The following is a 22,456-nucleotide window of genomic DNA, read 5'->3' as shown; positions in this document are numbered from 1 at the left end:
TTGTTTCTGGAATAAATAATCTGAATAAAATGTACAACTGAAATATCACAATGAATAACATTATAATACTACAGTGTATCAGTTTATCACCAAATAACCCTACTGCCAAATCTCTAGAATGATGTATTTGACAAAATGCAGCAAAACTACAATGAGGTATCTGTACTGACATACTGTACAACACAACACGCCACATTATTTCAAATTCAGCAATGTTTAATGTCCCACAGAAATGATTTATTATAACCTACATTTTGTATTGTAATATAATACAAGTATAAAATTACTTGTTTCATTTTTATTCAACTCAAAGAGAAAAAACAGATCAGATAAGGCAAAACACAATACTCTAGAAAGGTCATGCTCAACCTTTGGTACAAGCAGCTGTCAGGTGGTACTTGAAGACCTCCCTCAAGTACCACCAAATTGGGGAAACAAAATGGTCCTGTCTTATCTGGAACTTTATTGCCAGGCAACACAGTTGCTAGGAACTTCTCTCTGTGTTACATCCATAAACATAACAAAGTAAATACAATCAACAACACAATATACAATACAAAACTCCATCACAATATTATATACAGTGGTACTGAAAAATGTATCACACAAGACAAAAATATATAAAACAATATGACAAATTAGAATTGCACAACTGACCAGTACATCTTATTGAAATAAACATAAAATAAATCTAATTTAGACTGAACCAAAATGTTTATAAATAGAGACTGTGTTTAACCATAATGACTAAAGTAGGAAAGAAACCATTTGTATGTCTAGTAATTCTTTCCATTACTGGTTGGTAACACCCTGGTGAGTGTAGTCTGAATATATTTTCAACACATTTCCTGATCCGTGATATATACAGGACATCAATGGAGTCCATTTTCATGGCTGCAATTTCAACGCTCTTCCTGATCCATGATATTAATTAGTTGGAATGCAATGAATGACCTAAAATGTTGAAAAGGTAAACAATAAACTGCCTGAGTCACAATCCAATCAAAAAGAGTGTGAAGAGGAGACTTTGTCCAGTCTGAAGTATTCCACAGACGGTATTTCAAGACTTTATTTTGTCCTTTAAGGAATAGTTTTTTTACTGCCACTTTCCCTGTCAAACCTGCAGCACAGGGTTTTTTTTTACCACTATTAAGCTGTGCTTGAAGCTGTTGTGCTGTGAGGTGCCTCTCATGTAAGCGGACCCTCAGAAACTTTTCTTTTGATTGGGTTATGACTTTGGGTCTGCCAGATCTCTTCCTATCAGAGTTTCTCCCAGTTGCCCGTGGATTGTACTGACTGACACATTGATTTTTTGTTTTTTGCAATTTCTCTAAATGAAAGGCCTACACTTCTAAGGGTATTAATGCTTTGTCTCATTTCATTTGTTAATTGCCTGTTGCAATTGTTTTCATGCAATTACCACTGGAATATTGTCCAAGTAGTACTACACAGGGTGTAGTAACATAGTCTGTTGCAACTCTGCTTTAGGACAGACAGAGGGTTTTTAAGTAATCAAAAGAAGCTGGGACACCTGTGTAAATTATTTTCTTCTGTTTACAAGGTTTAATTTACTTTAATTGCTGCAAAACATCTGTAGCTGAGATGTCATGGACAGGATGCAAAAATAAAGTTTAGGATGATGACTAATATATTACCAGATTGGGTAATATATAAAGGATTGACATAACGCAAGTTAAAATAATGTATATTTAGTAAACCCAGAGAGACAGGATCTTCAATTAAGAAGGAACAGCCCAGTTGGCCAGAATGGCTGAAGCTTCTCCTGGGAGTATTTGAGATTTGGTCACCGTTGTTCTGTTGAATCATGGTAGACCTGAAACTGCTTCACACAAAAAAAAAATAAATAAATAAATGACGATTCCCTAGGGAAAAAGGAGTAAGGGCTCATTTATACTTCACGCTCAGAACGCGTACGCACCCGCATCATGGCTGCCACGCGTTCCCAGCATTCATTTCATGCGTCCTCTGAGCAGGTCCTCAGAAATTAACGCGACGCGTGCGCGAGTTGCAGTACCAGCAAAAGTCGGGGGCAGTGTGCTAAAAGTGGGAGCGTGCGTCAGAGTCTCTGTTTACTATCTACATGTGACAGCAAGCCTCTATGGAGATCCTTCGGGGATCGATGTGTGCACTTTGCTGTTTGATGAATGGCTCAAATACAGCGCTATACATTATGTAGCTGATGTGAAGTTGCAAAAAAAACAAAAAAACAAAAAAAAAAACAGACGGCACAAAAGACTTTGAGACTTTTAAAATGTATCGTGTCATTTATATATGTCTTTTTTATTTTTAAATTTTTGCAACTTAACAACAGCAACATAATGTATAGCGTTATATTTGAGCCACTGAGAAAAAAATAAAGGACTCGGTGAAAACGTGTATTTTGTGATTAAAGTGGAAATTTCGGATTTAATCTCGAAATGTCCACTTTAACCTCGTAGTTTACTTTATCATTAAAGCAGACGGTCGTAAACGTCATCCCAGTTTTTAATCGCTACGAGCTTCTTGGACCTGACAGCAGGTAAAGTAAAACAATAAAAAATAGATGACACAAAAGATGGTATGTGAGACCTTTAAAATGTATCGTGTCATTACGATCGGGAATATGTGACTCTTGAATATAAAAGCACCACGAATGCATCTGTATGTCGGCATTTTGCTTCAGCAGCGGAAAGCAGCAATAGATTGCCAAACAGAACAAATTAAATGTATGATATTCCAACTCTCTGCACATTTAGAATCTTTAGATTTATACTTGATATCACTTTCATGATGAAATGCATTAAACTGTGTATGTTACATTTTACATATAATTTCGTTTAAATAATGAATACTGTTAATAAATACACACATGGGGGAATAATTACACACATAGGGGTGTCACGGTGGCGGAGCGATAGCACTCCCTGTCTCGCAGGGAGTTATGTTGCTGGTATTTCCTGCTTGTATTCTACACCGTGCTCCGGTTTCCTTCAAAAGATATGCAGATTTGGGGATTTGGTGCCGCTAAAATGACGCTAGAGTATGCGAGTGCTTGTATTCACCTTGTGATGAGTTGAGGCCTCGTCAAGGGACTGTTTCTCACTCGTGCCCAATGCTTCCTGGAATGGACACATACATCCCTGGATTTATGGATTTAATCAATAAACATCCTTTTCAGAGATATTGCGGTAAGGTGTTATCGGAATTTAATAGGTGTTTTAGGCAATTCACAACACAGAGAAGCCGAACATGTTCTCACCGCGATAATATCTCGCACTGCCACCTGGTGGATTCCTCCAGATTTACGTAAATTACGCGCGCAAGTATAAACACTACAACGCTTGCGTAGCAGGAGCGTCGGCTGCAGCATGCGTCGCATCGCGTGAAGTATAACTCCGGCCTTAGACTCCCAAGTGAGATGTCTTTTTGTGGATTAAGGTGATTGTCTTTACTACACTAATGGACAGTTTTTTATTTGTTTCCTTCCCCTTTTGAGAAAAGAAGAAGAGTAACATGGGGTCCCTGTGGTGTTTTGGGGTCTGGGTACTTCTCAACAAAATCCAAACAGATACATTTTAAATTTGACAATTGCTGAAAATTTCTGATTTCTAAAGTAATAGATTAAAAAATACAAAAGCATATTTAAAAAATTGTAACCCATTTTTATATTGTATTACTAAAAATTAGCTAACATTTGTTCATAAAATTCATAGTACACTCCCATAGTAAAAGGAATTGCTGCTTTTTTTCTCAAAGTAAAGGAAAAATATTAGCAGTGAAAAACTCCCTGTAGATTTTTTAGCATAACAAAAACACTTAACATAACCTCATCACCTAAAATAAGAAAAACTATTCAGAGACATTAAAAACATTGTCTACAAAGTTTACAATATCAAGACAATAGGTTAGTTAAAAGCCAATTAAGAATAAATAGTTTTGCAAGTGAGCTTTTTGTAATATGATCTCTATATAAATATCTGTTAAAAACAAAGAGAAGGAAAATAACTATCAACCACTGATATTATAATTTATTTAAAAACACAGGCACTATTAACTATTGAAAGTACAGAAAGTATGTGCCTGGTGTCCAATGTTGTAGCTAAACAAGTATACATATGTAAAAACAAAATGTAAAAGTGTAGCACTAAGTTTCTAATGAAAACCTATAGAAAGCAGCAATTGTTTTAAACTAAAATCTAACAAAACCTCTTAATTTAACAATTCTTCCTTTCATCTAATGCACTTGAATAGCTTTGTGATATACTGTATTTTTCTCTGAGCTAATGTTTAAAGAACCATCACCCAGGAAAAAAAGTACATGCCTTCAAACACCTTCAGAAGCTTAGAAAAAGCATGTGAGCTAGAAGCTATTAATCATTCTACCTGTATTTCATCTGCTGATACAACTCCCAGGAATCAGCATCTTGAGGTCTATTCTCATTTAAAACAAAAATGTTAAATATTAAAAAAAACACACAAAAGATGCTTATATTAATTATAAATTAAAATTTTAAGTAGAAAAGGAAACCCAAGTAGATATTTTATATAAAATCAATTAAAAAATAGTTGATGTGAATGATATGGCAAACACAAAATAATCCTGCCCTCTGGAGCAGTAGACGATATTATTGCATAAGCTAAAAATACAGTATGTATTAAGTCAACATTATAGTCAGTTACTTAATATTTTTGTTCCAAACATGTTCTTTTTATAATGCTAAGAAGTCTAAAACTGTCTTAGTACATTGGGAAAAGATGTATGATGACCTGATTGATCAATTCAATCAAAAGTTTTTTTTATTTTTTTTATTTTTATACCTCACTTTTTTGCCCAATTTTGTCAGAGAATTAAACTTGATATAATTGTGGAGTTGCTAATTCTTCCTTAATTATCACTATGTTACTCAAAACACTTTAAAATACAGAATATTTTTATGTCTTAGTAACATTTAAATTAGAGAATACGCATACCTAAAATAGATGTCTCGGTGCTTTTCCACCCGGGGATTAACTAGCTGCTCCCGCAGCAAATCAAGGGAACAGTTATAAATATACACAGGACAACGTGGTTTGTTTTGGTCATTTCCTTCTAACTGAGATCCTTGGCGGCTAAAGGTAATATGTATATCCCTTTTTTGTGGCTCTGCAAACTGGATGCTCTCTTTACTATTTCCCACTGGAGAAAAAAAACAAAAAGAATTGTCTATTAAAAAATACCAGTATAATCTTATCATAATGTTACTTAAATATATATGAAAATGTTTCTCTTAGGCATTAGAATAGTTTGAGAAGGAAACTTTAACCAACCCAGAAAATTTTGTGGTCTATGTTTAGAATTATCTGAGGCCTACTAATCATCTTGTCAACATATTTAGAACAAAAGAAAAAGTACTGTGTATAAAAGTTTGATATTTTAAGATATAATAAGTTTAAAAATGTATACGACCACCACAACAAACTTAAAATATATATTTTTTTCAAGTCCCATAAATATGGTGCAAAAATAAAAATACTTATTAACAGGAGACAGCTTCAATTACACATGACAGATGCATTTATAACTGGAAAACAAACATTTTGCTTAATTTACATCACTATCAATACCTTTTACAGTGGTGCCATTTTCATTTTTCATTCGACCATTATCTTTATCATTATTGAGTGATGGCAGGGAAACAAATGAAGCAGATTCCTCTATACCATTTGCTTTTTCTGTTCCATTTGCTACACCAATAATTTTCTGCTCCTCAGTTAGTAAAGTTTCATTTAGCTGCTCATGAAAGTTATTTCGATTCTGATTTTGCCTGTTGCAGTTTTCTTCCAATAATTCATCCATTTCGTGTTGTTTTTTTCTGTCTGGTCCTGTTGATGCAAGACTTAATATATCTTGGGGAAGAAAAGTTACACATTGTTAATTAAGGATGACCTACTAATAATATGCTTTTGTCCAAGTAAGGTTCATAGGGCATTTCAAATAAAAAGTTTGACCAATCATGATGAACAATCTACTGAATGTTCAAAACAGAGAAAGGAGCAGATATATTCCATGCAGTGTTTTAGGAGCAAATTTGTTGCTGCCACACAGATTAAATAAATTGATAAATAGAAAGTTTCTATTTCCTTTAGCAGTGAAAAATTCACATTAAGTTTCCCTTTTGAAATATGTAGACGACTCACCAACATGTCATGTCAAAATGGACATGACAGGGAGTAAGTGAATAAAATTTTGTATGTTTAATACTAAACAAAATTTAAATACCTATCACAGGTCTTCATAAATGTATAACTAAATTCTTGCTACTGCTATTAAAATGTCTAGGGGATATGATATATAAAAGTATTAATGTTTTCTGTAATTCCAAAATATACTTACCTTAAATAATTACTGTCAGGATTTTTATAAATATTTTACTTGTTTATTTATTCATTTATGACTCGACACATGTCATGGAAGATATATTACACTAAACAACAGGTTCAGATATCCTTCTGAAATGTTTCCATTCATTGCACTCCTATACGGCCATGTCCTACAAGCTGCTATAAATACTGTACTTGTACAGTAGATCAAGGTACAGTATATGTATTAAGCAGTGGTGGGCCATCAAGGACAGCAAGACCTTCGCTGTTGGCCTAAACACAAGTCATAATCAATAACTTATGTTTTTATTATTTTTTATTAATATATTTTTCCATGAATATGTATTAAATAATTCACAATAGTCTATTCTCTTCATTTCATAGCTTTTCTTTTCTTTACGCTGCTTCCAGTAGTGTATATTTATGTTAGAGCTTTTATCCAATCATATTTCAGCCATTATGTGCTGCTAGGGTAAAAGAAATCTGTCTTGAGCCTTCAGATTCAACGGTGCGGGCGCCTGTAGCTTAAAATAGATGGCAATGAAACGGTTACTTTAATTAGTCAGATTTCGAGTTGGGGACACCAGGACAATCTAACAGGCATATGATAATGTCAGCATTTTTACGTCATGTGATTGGATGGTTAGCGAGCGATCTGTAGCAACCTGCTCAAGCTAAAACATGTAGATTTAATAGCTACTTTTTTTGCCTCCATGGCAATCGAAAAGGACTTATTGTTGGAACAGAAACACACAGAAAACTGGTACAACAGAGTAACTGATGAACTGTTCTTGAGGAAAGAAAGGAGGATGAATTTGATGACAAATAATCAGCGTTTTTCGTGAGTATATTGCATTTTATTTAGATTTTTTATATTTGTGTTATTAGGTTGACATTGATGCTTCTGCTAGAGATGATGTATATGGTGCATCTGCATCTGCAGTGAAAGGAGACTTGAAATGTGTTAATTGGGTTTCTTGCGTTAGTATTAGCAGTCTGTGATCCAACACCCTGTTATACTGTGCTTCTGTATAATATTGACGGTTTGTAGAGTGGTGGCATCATGATGATGGTATTGAGAGGTGGATTAATTCAGGTAGGACACCACTGAAGGCCAAGATGTGAAATGCATGACTGGCATAAAGTGTATCTGGTGGCTTACCAATGATTTTGCAAAATATCATAATTATAGTTGTTGAGGTAATTATTTTCGGAATATGTTAAATGCTTAAATTTATGAAGCCATGTTTAATTAGAAAAACAAGAATAAAATAAAATTGTCCAACACTTTTTAAAACGCAACAGGAATAATCTGTGAAAGTCAAAATGATGAAATGCAGGGACTGTTAAATATTGATTCAAAACCCTTTTTTTTCAGTATATTTAAAACATAATAAAAAAAAACAGAATTCAAATATATACATTTGTTTTTGCATATACATGTATTTTTAATTCTTCCTGCATTATTAAGAACTGCAGGATTAAAACAAGCACTGGTGAGGACTCCTTTGGAAGCAAATTAAACATATCTTAAATAAGCAGTTCAATATAATTTGTTTTTGCATTAAGGAAAAACAGTTACTTCACTAACCATAACATCTGCTATATGCTTTTGAGAGAAATGCATTATTACTTATTTAAAAAAAGTATATTATTATAATAATTTACAGCCCAATTCTGCCTCAGAAACACTGTAGAGAGTACTCTGCATGCACATCTAAGGCCAACTTGTTAACCAGGTATGCACATCTTTCGGATGAAAGTGAAAAAACACTTGAATCAGATAAAATTTCACATGGAGTGAAAGCACATAAGTGCCACATTGAGAGTGACCAGCATGATTAAATCTGAGTCCCAGGAGCTGTGATGCAGCAGTGCTATCTACTACTCTTCTGTATCACTATAATTAAAAATATAAAAATTAAAAATCATTATATATTCAATGATTTACAAGAAATCATGTATTTTCATCCACACATAGCAGGGGAAAAGCAATCTTTGTTTAATTATATGAATGCTTATTTAAACTTGCTGATTCTTTAAATACTGTGTATAAAGATCAGATACTGCAAAGTTAATTCTTTAGAAATAAACATGGACAATATTCAGATTGGTACTAATAATTTGATCATTTATTTTTGATCTACTTTTCCCTATTAACACCACTGGTACAAGGCAGGACACACTCAACAGCGTACTCACAGTACCCTACCAGTAGCCAGTTTTCAGTCACTAATCAACCTAACCTCTATGCAATAGCCAATTTTCCATTGAAAGACTGAATCTATACTAATAAAAGGCAAAGCACTCACTCCACTCACTGACTCACTCATCACTAATTCTCCAACTTCCCATGTGGGTGGAAGGCTGAAATTTGGCAGGCTCATTCCTTACAGCTTACTTACAAAAGTTGGGCAGGTTTCATTTCGAAATTCTACGCGTAATGGTCATAACTGGAACCTATTTTTCTCTTTATACTGTAATGGAGTTCAGCTCGATGGCTGTGAGGGGCGGAGTTTCGTGTGACATCATCACGCCTCCCGCGTAATCACGTGAACTGACTGTGAGCGCAGTACATAGAAAACAAGGAAGAGCTCCAAAAAGCTCTGAAGAAAACATGCATTATACAATTGAGAAGGAAGGGAACTAATAAGAAGCGAGCGAGTGACACATAACAAGCATATTCATAAGTGCACCTACTGCGGAAACAAAGCACGGTGTAAACCTAAAGTTTAAATGAAGTTCATAGACAGGCTGCCGCTGGCGTTTGTCATGCCCACGACTAATGCGGGATACAAGTCTAATGAGAGGACGCAGGGTATAAACGAGAGTTTTGATCATTTTGTAACTAAGTTAAAATTGCTGGTGAAGGGCTGTGCTTATGCAAATTCCGAGAGACTTTTTGTGTGGGGGGATTGACAGTTGAGGCGGTGGGGGAGTGACATCATCCTCTCCCCTCCCATTCACCTCATTTCACTCTGAGCTGAGCTCCGCAGCTAACGCGGTCTTGCGGAAGCATCTTTGTCACGCTGCCACCAAATACTCACAGAAAAATCCGCAAGTTAATACACACACTGTCTCTAGAGTTTCTCCACACTCAATGTATTCCTCACATCCCCGTTACACCCTCTGATCTCCCATTTCAATTAAGATGCCTCCAATTTCCAGTAAGGCTCTGCTTCGCGATGAGAAGTAAGAAGTCTCAGGGACAGACCCAACAAAAGGTTGCCATTGATTTCAGGCAAGATTGCTTTTCTCCTGGACAACTATACACTGCATTCTCAAGAGTGAGCTTGCACAGCTTCCTCATATTACAACCAGAGTGCTGAACTGACAATGTGATATATAAAGAGAACTATAATAATCGTAATAAACGAACAATAAAACAGCGGAGAACCCGTGGATTAAATAAAAAGGCAGCTTTCTTGGCAAAGCAAGGAAAGAGGATGGCTTTATATGTTGTTCGTTTATAAAACAGCGGAGAAGCTGTGTAAAGGCTGCTTCACAAAAAGCCAGCGGGCTTATATATGAGCAGGCAGTCAGCTAAAAAGGGAATCAATAAATATATCTAATCGTGATAAACGAACAAAAAATAGCGTACAAACCGCGGATTAAATAAAGGAAATGGGTACCTGAACAGTACAGTAAGTCTCGAATAGATATACAATTGCTATAAGAATCGAAATAAACGAACAATAAAACAGTACAGAACCGCGAAGCAAGGAGAAATGACGGCCTTATATGGCGTTCGTTTATAAAGCAGCGGGGAAGCTGTGTGAAGGCAGCTACACAAAAAAACAGCAGAGCGCCACACCATGAATGTATTCCTCGCATCACCGTTATATCCTCTGTTCTCCCATTTCAATTCAAATGCCTCAAATTTCCAGTAAGGCTCTGCTTTGCGATGACAATTAATAAGTCTCAGGGACACACCCCACAAAAGGTTGCCATTGATTTGAGGCAACATTGCTTTCCTCCAAGACAAAACTAGACGTTGCATTCTCAAAAGTAATCTCAGTGCACAGCTTGGTCATATTACAACCGGACTGCTGAACTGACAACGTGGTACAACGTCTGTGTGTATATATATATATTTTTGTGTGTGTGCATATATGTATATATATGTAGATGTGTATATGTATATATATATAGATATGTGTATGTGTAGATGTGTATATGTAGATATGTTTATATGTATATATGTATATGTATATATGTGTGTGTGTGTGTGTGTGTATATATATACAGTGTATATATATATATATATATATATATATATATATATACAGTGGTGTGAAAAACTATTTGCCCCCTTCCTGATTTCTTATTCTTTTGCATGTTTGTCACACAAAATGTTTCTGATCATCAAACACATTTAACCATTAGTCAAATATAACACAAGTAAACACAAAATGCAGTTTTTAAATGATGGCTTTTGTTATTTAGGGAGAAAAAAAAATCCAAACCTACATGGCCCTGTGTGAAAAAGTAATTGCCCCTTGTTAAAAAATAACCTAACTGTGGTGTATCACACCTGAGTTCAATTTCATAGCCACCCCAGGCCTGATTACTGCCACACCTGTTTCAATCAACAAATCACTTAAATAGGAGCTGCCTGACACAGAGAAGTAGACCAAAAGCACCTCAAAAGCTAGACATCATGCCAAGATCCAAAGAAATTCAGGAACAAATGAGAACAGAAGTAATTGAGATCTATCAGTCTGGTAAAGGTTATAAAGCCATTTCTAAAGCTTTGGGACTCCAGCAAACCACAGTGAGAGCCATTATCCACAAATGGCAAAAACATGGAACAGTGGTGAACCTTCCCAGGAGTGGCCGGCCGACCAAAATTACCCCAAGAGCACAGCGACGACTCATCCGAGAGGTCACAAAAGACCCCAGGACAACGTCTAAAGAACTGCAGGCCTCACTTGCCTCAATTAAGGTCAGTGTTCACGACTCCACCATAAAAAAAAACCTGGGCAAAAACGGCCTGCGTGGCAGATTTCCAAGACGCAAACCACTGTTAAGCAAAAAGAACATTAGGGCTCGTCTCAATTTTGCTAAGAAACATCTCAATGATTGCCAAGACTTTTGGGAAAATACCTTGTGGACTGATGAGACAAAAGTTGAACTTTTTGGAAGGCAAATGTCCCGTTACATCTGGCGTAAAAGGAACACAGCATTTCAGAAAAAGAACATCATACCAACAGTAAAATATGGTGGTGGTAGTGTGATGGTCTGGGGTTGTTTTGCTGCTTCAGGACCTAGAAGGCTTGCTGTGATAGATGGAACCATGAATTCTACTGTCTACCAAAAAATCCTGAAGGAGAATGTCCAGCCATCTGTTCGTCAACTCAAGCTGAAGCGATCTTGGGTGCTGCAACAGGACAATGACACAAAACACACCAGCAAATCCACCTCTGAATGGCTGAAGAAAAGCAAAATGAAGACTTTGGAGTGGCCTAGTCAAAGTCCTGACCTGAATCCAATTGAGATGCTATGACATGACCTTAAAAGGCGGTTCATGCTAGAAACCCCTCAAATAAAGCTGAATTACAACAATTCTGCAAAGATGAGTGGGCCAAAATTCCTCCAGAGCACTGTAAAAGACTCATTGCAAGTTATCGCAAACGCTTGATTGCAGTTATTGCTGCTAAGGGTGGCCCAACCAGTTATTAGGTTCAGGGGGCAATTACTTTTTCACACAGGGACATGTAGGTTTGGATTTTTTTTTCTCCCTAAATAATAAAAACCATCATTTAAAAACTGCATTTTGTGTTTACTTGTGTTATATTTGACTAATGGTTAAATGTGTTTGATGATCAGAAACATTTTGTGTGACAAACATGCAAAAGAATAAGAAAACAGGAAGGGGGCAAATAGTTTTTCACACCACTGTATATGACAGCAACACTCATAACAGTGACAAAAAAATTACATTGACAATCATGTTACGTTATTTTTAAAATGTTTCCTTTTCTTTTTCATAACTTCTTTAACACACTACTTCTCCGCTGCGAAGCGCGGGCATTTTGCTAGTAACTAATAATAGTTTTTTCTTTTTGGGGCGGTAGAGATTCAAACACAATCAATACAAATTGTATCTTTAAGACCAACTGGGATAGACTGATTGGGAAAACCTTAGTAGAACAATTAAATGAAAAATTGCAGTCAAAATGCTTAGTCAGTAACCTAAAATTCTTAACAAAATTTAAGTTTTAATTTTTTTTAAGAGTATTTTTTCTTTATTCCATAAATCTCACAACTATCTAACTATAAATATGTCAAGAAATGTTTAAACACTTCAGGCAAATGATAGTGGAAGACCCATTTATCTAAACTTTCACTTAATGTTTTCTGAAAAGGGCAGAATGTACATGTCTAAAAATGAATGACTAATTAATAAGTAAGTTTGCAAACTACATAACATAAAACACATTTAATGACAAAGTCTGTAATTTACCTGCAAATGAAGCTGGAAGGAATGTTAGAAAAATCTGCTGTGCATTGACATATTTGGCATAACATTTCCACCGAGGGAAATACATTTCTCCATGAGGTTGGGCAAAGTCCTCATCTGCCATCTCAGCATTTCCAAAGCTCTGAAATTAAGGAATTAATTCACTAAATCATCATATAAGCACAATATATTTCTGAAAATGTATAAGACAATAGTAATAAAAACAACAACATTACAACTATAGGTTGTCACACACGTGTGCATGGGAGGCAGCTAAACGTCTTGGGCGAGGGCATTTCCGAATCTGACTGGAACGTGGCAGAGTGCACTAACTATTTTTCTCGCTTTCCTGCAGACAATTCATGGAAAGTTCCACCTGGCCCTGTTGATGTCGCTTCCGAGTCCGGACCTATAGAGGAAGGCCTTGCTGGCTCCAGCCCCCTTGATGTTATGTCCGGGCTCGAGCCTATGGCTGAAGGCCTTTCCGATCCTGGCTCCTTTGACATCACTTCCTACCCTGACCTTTAAAATCCTCCACCACTGCCCTAGTTCCTCAATTCTGTTTTGGACTTCAGTTTGTGCCCATTAGTGCTATCATTTATTGCAATTTGCAGCCAGGAAAACAATATACAGGTGGCTGCCCCAAACCTTGCTATGGCTCTTTGTGGAGTTTGTGACAAGGTATAAGAAGTAGCAATCAGTTTCCAGGTCCCCATAAACAAAAAATGCCTTGACCGATATTAGTACTGCTGCACTTACTCAAATTGCTGACCTAATTAAAAAGCAGTTTAGTTCAATTAAATAACTCAGTTTTAAGTGAAGGACTGATGTAATTATATTAATTTTCCCAGTAAGTATAGCTCTTCAGGAAAAAGGGTGAAATTTTCATTTCATGAAGCAAAATACAAAATTGTTTAAAAATATCAAATTTTAGCACATGCACTAGTCCTTTATAAAAGTCATATACTTGCAGAGGATTAAAAGTAGCTGCTCCAAAAACTACACAGACAGACTCCAAAAATATATATTGAAAAAAAATATCTGAAAATATGATAGGATCCAAACCATAGTGAGACTTGAACATTATAAAGTTTGTTATAATGTTTTAATGTAAAACATATATAGTACTGTATGCATACTACATACACAATTTTCAGTTACATTGTCTGTATTATCATTATCAGTAGAAATACTCATCTAAAAACAAAACACTCAAAGCTTTAGAATTGGTTATATACCTTTGCCTTGACCTATACCTTATGGCAATTTGATCGGGGAGGTCTACAGAGAATTGTTTGGACTTCACTGTTTTTTTTCCTGACATGCACTCAAAATTGGGGGACCATATATACAGAGGTGTGTGCCCTGTTCAATAAATTCAGCTTGTTACAGGAGGAGTCCACTAAATTTCTAAACACATCTCAAGGATATGTAAAATATTTGAAAACCTTTTAGAAAACATGTTCTTCTCATGTTGCCACTATGGGTTATTGAGTGTAGATTGATGGGCAAAAATATCAAATGTATCTATTTAAAAATTAAATCTACAACACAATAAAGTGTGCATAAAGTGAAGGGGTCTCAATACTTTCTGAATCCACTGTAATTACCAGTTAAAAGCCACTTTCTTGATCCCACTGCTTACAACAACAATGTTCAAAGATATAATTTCCCAAGAAGGATCACATTTGGAATAAAAACTGTGAGTGTATTATCATAACCAGCTATACTCATTTCCCTTTAAAAATTTTCAGCTATCACATTAGTCAGACTAGAGCCAATGAGAGGCACTAAACAGTGATAAAGAAATATATTTCCCTGAATAAGGTTCCATTAATTACCTTACAGATATTTTCATTTATTAACTTTTAATGTCAAATAAACAGTAAATCGGTTGATAAAGTTCAGTTACTAAGTTGAAAAGACATCCTTATAATCTGACTTGAAGAACAAAATACAATAATAATAATAATAATAGAATCTGACACTTTTGGCCCTGGGCAGATACGGACAAAAATACATTAAGCATGTTTAAAATTCTGTGATACTGCTTTAAAATCTTCACACAGTTTAACTGTCTCACACACACTGTTAACACATTGTCACACTTTTAGTGAGTGAGTAAATCAATAATAAAATGAAGTGAAGCAAAATATACATACCTGAAGGGTGCTAGTTGAACCAGTTACCTCTTTGTTGCTCCCAACAGTGCGGAAGGACATCACTGTATCTTGCCTTTCTAGGGACTTCACTGAATTCAGGCATTCCTCTGCCATTACAAAATACACAAATAATTGTGAATTCTAGGTATATACTATTAATAAAACACATTTATACACAAATCATAACTCAGATGTACAAATATCTGCACAGTTCATCCAACAAAAACAAAGTAAAATAATCCCATGGTAAATATATATTATAAAATGAAAAGGTGATTTATTTATTTATTTTCATTGAAATGGAATAGAAAAAACATTTTATATATAGTTTGAAAGCAACCCTCACTTTGCACAAGAACAGGCTTTTGTATTTAAATGACAAGTCAACTGAATGAAGCAGAATAATTGTTGTATACAGTCAAATTTTTTTCTTTGTTGCCATTAACCAGATCCATTAACATAACATCACTTAAGACATATGAAGAGTTCCTGACACTCAGGAAGTACTAGATATCAAATTCATTATCCATCCATCCATTATCCAACCTGCTATATCCCAACTACAGGGTCACGGGGGTCTGCCGGAGCCAATCCCAGCCAACACAGGGCACAAGGCAGGAAACAAACCCAGGGCAGAGCACCAGCCCACCACAGCAGACTCATTATGCTATACTGTAGATGATGTTCATAAGAGTTCAGCAGGAGGTTTAATATTAGAAGTAACTGGTATCTTGATAATATGAGGGTCATGGAAGAAGCTGCAGCATATACAGTATAACTTTTATCTTTTAATAAAAAGGTTAACAATGCTGATCATAGAAGTGATAGGTTTGCCTTCCACACAATATATTACTTAGAATGTAATTCTTGCAGTTAACAGAATATGATTGTTAACTATATGGCTTGCTACAGTGACCTAGAGTGGATCCGCATCACTCCATCTTCCTCATTTTATTCAACTAAACATTTGATTAAAACAACTACTTTATGACGAACACATGGGAATGCAATTTATTTGTCTTATGCGTCCCTAACTTTTTTCCTTAGTACAAATTTTAATTTAGAAGAGAAACAAAAAACAGTTAAATCTAATGAAATAAAGAAATGTACAATAACATTCATCACAAGTTAATCTAATATATAAAGCAGAGTCGATGTATGTTTGTTTGTCCACCATACAAATCTGTACTGGACATCCGATCGCCACCAAACTGGGCATGGGGCTCCTTTGTGACCAGGAGGAAGTCATGGGGTATGTTTGGTTAGGAAAAATGTCTGATGCAAGAGCGGATGAAACATCTCAAGAAAGGGAAACCTGATGCAACACGTGGACAAATGCAGCACAATTTAAAAAATACGGCTTTCGCATAGAACCGACAGGTTACATATTATGAAAATCCTGTCGCTGTTATTGGCCAAATGGATCATATCTGTGTTCATTGTAGAGCTCTAAAATGAAAAGGAGAATCACCGGGATTGTGTTGCTCAAATGGGAATGTGAAACTGCCATCTCTACTTCATCCACCTGACCCTCTACACTCTTTGATGTCAGGATCAACAACAATTTCAAAGCATTTCTTGAACAACATCAGGAAGTACAATTCCTGTTTTCAAATTACTTCTTTTGGTGCAACTAAATAAATATAAGAAGATGGGCTCATGCCCACATTCAAACTGCAAGGTCAAGTTTACCATACAATAGGATCGTTACTTCCATTAACTGATGGGACAATTGAGTTCCTTCAGATCTACTTCAAGGGAGATATTTCCACAACAGCACATCATAGACACAGCAGAATACAAAATGTGAGACTGGACATTGTGATGGATTTAGAACGATTCCTTCATGAGAACAACGCATATGTCACCCTTTTTAAGACTGCACTTCAACGAATGTCAACAGATGATTATAAAGTTGTTATGAGAGCTGACAAAAAGCTGCTGAAAGCCTGTGCACTGGAGCTGGGGAGTCCTCTACAGCGCATCTTCAACCTGAGCCTGGTATAGGGGAGAGTCCCGAGGCTTTGGAAAACATCTTGCATCACCCCCAGTCCCAAAGGTATCATGTCCTAATGAGCTGAATATCTGTCGCTCTGACATCACATGTGATGAAGACCATGGAGCGACTGCTACTTCATCACCTGAGGCCACATGTCCGCCACGCCCTCGACCATCTGCAGTTCGCATATCAGGAGAAGGTGGGAGCAGAGGATGCCATCATCTATATGCTACACCAATCCCTCTCCCACTTGGACAGAGGCAGTGGAGCTGTAAGAATTATGTTTCTGGACTTCTCTAGCACCTTCAACACCATCCAACCTCTGCTCCTTAGGGACAAGCTGACAGAAATGGGAATAGATTCATACCTGGCGGCATGGATCATGGACTATCTTACAGACAGACCTCAGTATGTGTGTATCGGGAACTGCAGGTCTGACATTGTGGTCAGCAACAAAGGAGCATCGCAGGGGACTGTACTTCTCCGGTCCTATTCAGCCTATATACATCGGACTTCCAATACAACTCAAAGTCCTGCCACGTGCAAAAGTTCGCTGACAACACTGCTATACTGGGCTGCATCAGGAGTGGTCAGGAGGAGGAGTATAGGAACCTAATCAAGGACTTTGTTAAATGGTGCGACACAAACCACTTCCACCTGAACATCAGCAAAACCAAGGAGCTGTTGGTGGATTTTAGGAGACCCAGGCCCCTCTTGGACCCCATGATTATCAGAAGCGACTGTGTGCAGAGGGTGCAGACATATAAATACCTGGGGGTGCAGCTGGATGATATATTGGACTGGACTGCCAATACTGATGCTCTGTGCAAGAGAGGACAGAGCCGACTATACTTCCTTAGAAGGCTGGCGTCCTTCAACATCTGCAATAAGATGCTGCAGATGCTCTATCAGACGGTTGTGGCGAATGGCCTCTTCTACGAGGTGGTGTGCTGGGGAGGCAGCATAAAGAAGATGGACGCTTCACGCCTGGACAAACTGGTGAGGAAGGCAGGCTCTATTGTAGGGATGGAGCTGGACAGTTTGACATCCATGGCAGAATGACGGGCACTAAGCAGGCTCCTGTCAGTCATGGAGAATCCACTGCATCCACTGAACAGTATCATCTCCAGACAGAGGAGCAGCTTCAGCGACAGACTGCTGTCACTGTCCTGCTCCACTGACAGACTGAGGAGATCATTCCTCCCCCACACTATGCGACTCTTCAATTCCACTTGGGGGATAAACGTTAACATTATACAAAGTTATTGTCTGTTTTACCTGCATTTTTATCACTCTTTAATTTTGTTTTTATTGTTTTTTATCAATATGCTGCTGCTGGAGTATATGAATTTCCCCTTGGAAGGAAGGAAGGAAGGATCTATCTATCTATCTAAAATACCACAGAGTCCCATGCTAACCTGCACTCTATGTGTGACAGGGCCTTTAGCTGTATAGCACTCAGACTTTGGAAATGACCTCCCTAAATTAATTAGATCAGCTGACTTCATTCATTCTTTTAAAAAATAAATTAAAAGTCATCTGCTCCGTAAGGCTTTTAACTTAACCTGACATTCTGCCTCCTCGTTCAGTCTCCCTCTCTGTCCAGATGCTTAGTATAATTTGTATGTGTGTTATATTTCTAATAGTACTGAATTTAGTATTTTACTCTGATTTATAATCTTTTATTCTATTTAATGCCTTTATATTTCCTGTATCTATCTGTATTAATGTTCTATACAGGAAAAATCTGTATCCAAGGTTACATATACTTTCTAATTCTTTATGAGGCCCTGTGAAGCACCTTGAGCATGGGAAAGGTGCTAAATAAATAACATTTATTTATTATTATCTTCATTGGCACAACACTATAAACTTCAGTGCAATGGATCATTCAGTGTCCATGATTTTGGAAAAAAATAAAGAACTTGTGTGCATTACATTTTGAATTCAGGTTTTTGAACTAATAGCTTTCCCACTTTGATTTCATCCTTCGAATTCTGTTCAGGCTTTGGTACATAACATCCTTTCAGCTTTGACCCATTAATGGCTTAAGACTACATTTCATCTCCTGGTTCCATTCTTTCTATTATTTCTCTCAGCTTTCAAGAAAGACACATAAAATAAAAATAAAAACAGAACTATAGCAGTTTAAACTTCACATAGTATACTGGAGTATTATAACCAGTGTAAGTGTCAAGAGAGTTACAAGAGAAGTAAACAGTTGGAAATGCCTTAGCAAAGGTTAACTCGAATGAGAAAAGGAAGTCATGAAAAAGATTAAAACATTCATTCATATCATTATTAATTTAAATGGTTTTACATCTTTACCATTAACAGCAGGAAGAATAAAGGGAGCAATATGACCATCTCTGTCTCTCTGCAAAACCTGCTGCATGAAAGCGATATGATCAGCATCAGCCAATGGGATTTCACGATCATTTAGGTCCTGCTGAAGACTCCCATGGAAAAGACTCAGAAGAAGTTCATTTGGTAAGGCAGATAAATCCTGAGATATGTCATATTCTTCTACTGCAAACAAAATTAATTTATAGATTAATGGTAGTCTACAAAAATGTACATATTTATTTTTAAAAGTTGTACACAAAGAGTGACAAAACTTTTAGGCTCACTTTACCCCAAGATGCATCTTGCTTTCATTTGGGGAATGATTCCTTTTTCTGGGTCTTTAAAATGACAATTAGTTCACCTATGTGGCTACACATTGCATATCAATTATCACATGCACAAAACGGGTTGTGATAATTTATTACTATAAAACACAAATGTTGAATTAAGAGAGAAACAATGACATTTACAACAGAGATTACCAAAACTATAATAAGTACTGTACTACTATACCATACAATATAAAATATATAGATTCTAAAAATCTAGTTAACAGATTTAAACTGTGTCAGTAATTATCTTTTGCCTATTTAAACTGTAAACACCCATGGGTACATAAGAATAAAACTTATAATAATATTCCATGTGTGTATTTCATTAAATGTAAATGCACAATTATAAAAACAAAATCCACTAACAACATTTATCTTTAATTACACTACAGTTTCAGTAATTCTCATTTGTGAACAATCAATCATATTTTATATAAATACACAGTATATGACAAATTAAGATATAGCAGAAAACTTATTATACCTCTGCCAAGAGTAAGGAAAAAGACCTCAATCTGCTGACATTTTGGAAGAAGTTTAATTAGGTCAAATTGAAAGGGGACTGTCTGTATACAGTCACTGCTCCACATATCACCTGAAGAAGATAAACACATATTCAAAAACACACAATATCATAAAGAAAAATATTTACTTATATCACACATTTTAACACACTATAAAAGACCCCCATTTAGAAATTCAACACTACTAATTCACATAAGGTTTTCCATCTTAATTACTTTTTAATTTAGCCTGTATATTTAAAATATTGCAAACACAAAATGCAGATGGCCTTTCAAACAGGCAGAGAGAGCAATTTATACTTTACTGATCATTGAATCTGCATCTAACTATGTCAGTACCAAAGTTTCACACCATATTGTTAGGAAATATCTTCATTTGTTCTAACTACTTATTCTAAGTACTAATTCACAAAAAAATGATATTTGAAAAATTCTGTGATTTTGAATTCTGGCAAAGATTTGGCAGAACTTTTCAAGCATCTGAATCTATAAAATGTGTAATTTTATATTTTGGAAAAAAATCGCATATTCAAGTAGTCAGCTTAAAGCACTGAGAAGAAATGCTTATGCCGGTATGGTTCCTTATTTACCTGACGAGGTAAGAAGACGATATCGGGGGATATCGGCGCAAAGATAAAAGATAAGATTAAATCAAAACAACTTTAGAGAAAATGGCGTTATAAACCGTCTGTGCCTTGTGTGATCCTGGGAAATGTGAACTCACTACCAATTAAGATCGACGAACTGGCTGTGCTGGTGAAAAATGTCAGAACCTACAGAGAATGCAGCTTGCTGTGTTTTAGTGAAACGTGGCTAACAACTACCATCCCAGATGCTAACGTGGAGCTACCCGGGTTTAGCACAGTTAGAGCGGACAGAGATGCAAGTACCTGCGGAAAGAAGAAAGGAGGAGGACTCACTCTCTATGTCAATACAAAGTGGTGCAACTCAGGACATGTAAACGTTAAAATCTCCAATTGCTGCAGGGACATCGAACTGTTGGCCGTAAGTCTGCATCCCTATTACTTGCCCAGAGAGTCTGGACACGTGATTGTTGTTATTGTTTACATCCCCCCTCAAGCGAATGCGGAGATGGCGAGTGACATCATCCATTCCGCAGTTGCTAAGTTACAAACGCAGCACCCTGAGGCACTTGTGCTAATCGCTGGAGACTTTAACCATGTAACGCTGGACAAAACATTACCTGCCTTCTCCCAGTATGTGGATTGTAACACTCGGGGAAACAGGACTATCGACCTACTGTATGCAAGCGTTAAAGGCGATACAGTGCCACCCGCTGCCTGCGCTTGGGAAAGCAGATCATAACCTGGTTCTGCTTCAGCCTCAATACAAACCAAGAGTGAGGGCGCTACCTACAACTACACGCTCATTCAGGAAGTGGTTCCCTGAGGCAGAGCAGGCTCTGAGAGACTGCTTTGGAACTACAGACTGGGATATATTGCTTGGGTCACATAGTGAGAACATTGAAGAGGCTGTTGAATGCACAACTGATTACATCAACTTCTGTATGGACATTGTAGTTCCAGTAAGAACAGTATGCTGCTATGCTAACAACAAGCCATGGATTACAAGTGACATCAAGGGCCTTTTGAACCAGAAGAAAGGGGCTTTTAAAGGTGGTGATCAGCATGAGCTCAAGCGTGCAGAAGGAACTCGAGTCCAGCTCAGGGCGAAAAGCAGTACAGGAGAAAGCTGGAGCAGAAATTGCAGAACAGCAGCATGAAGGAAGTGTATCACTGGCTGCAGCTCGAAGCGGGGTGCCGCCATCGAGACAGGCGTGGAGAGAGCAAACCAAATGAACAACTTCTTTAATAGGTTTGATCACTAACCCACTCTCACCTCGAGTACTGCATCCTCCAACCATCCTTCTGCTGATACCAGCATAGGTGAGACATCCCCACCCACAATTACAGCAGCCCATGTGAGCAGAGAGCTGAAAAGACTTTGTGCCAGCAAAGCAGCGGGTCCAGATGGTGTATCGCCATGACTGCTGAAGGCCTGTGCGTTGGAACTGGGGAGTCCTCTACAGCGCATCTTCAACCTGAGCCTGGAACAGGGAGAGTCCCAGGCTTTGGAAAACATCTTGTATCACCCCAGTCCCAAAGGTATCACGTCCTAGTGAGCTGAATGACTTCCGGTCTGTTGCTCTGGCGTCACATCTGATGAAGACCATGGAGCGGCTGCTGCTTCACCACCTGAGGCCACAGGTCCGCCACGCCCTCGACCCTCTGCAGTTCGCATACCAGGAG

At 37.0% G+C, this 22,456-nt stretch overlaps 1 protein-coding gene across 7 annotated transcripts in view; it reads right to left on the bottom strand.

The window, feature by feature from the left end:
* The window catches only part of szt2 (SZT2 subunit of KICSTOR complex), a 337,146-nt gene that overhangs the window by 226,590 nt on the left and 88,100 nt on the right, over nt 1-22,456 (bottom strand). For 6 of the 7 annotated variants that reach the window (XM_039735449.1, XM_039735443.1, XM_039735448.1 and 3 more), the window contains exons 21-27: nt 20,147-20,257; nt 19,313-19,513; nt 14,986-15,092; nt 12,827-12,965; nt 5,605-5,886; nt 4,972-5,176; nt 4,384-4,431 (exon numbers count right to left, since the gene is read on the bottom strand). In XM_039735449.1, the coding sequence (XP_039591383.1) occupies nt 4,384-4,431; nt 4,972-5,176; nt 5,605-5,886; nt 12,827-12,965; nt 14,986-15,092; nt 19,313-19,513; nt 20,147-20,257 (1,093 nt within the window). The remainder of the gene's footprint in view (nt 1-4,383; nt 4,432-4,971; nt 5,177-5,604; nt 5,887-12,826; nt 12,966-14,985; nt 15,093-19,312; nt 19,514-20,146; nt 20,258-22,456) is intronic. The other variant, XM_039735445.1, reaches the window with a different exon arrangement.

This window comes from Polypterus senegalus, chromosome 14, assembly GCF_016835505.1.
Source record: "Polypterus senegalus isolate Bchr_013 chromosome 14, ASM1683550v1, whole genome shotgun sequence".
Taxonomy (NCBI): domain Eukaryota; kingdom Metazoa; phylum Chordata; class Cladistia; order Polypteriformes; family Polypteridae; genus Polypterus; species Polypterus senegalus.
The sequence above is the reverse complement of the archived record's forward strand: the minus strand, read 5'-3'. Positions and strand labels throughout refer to the sequence as shown.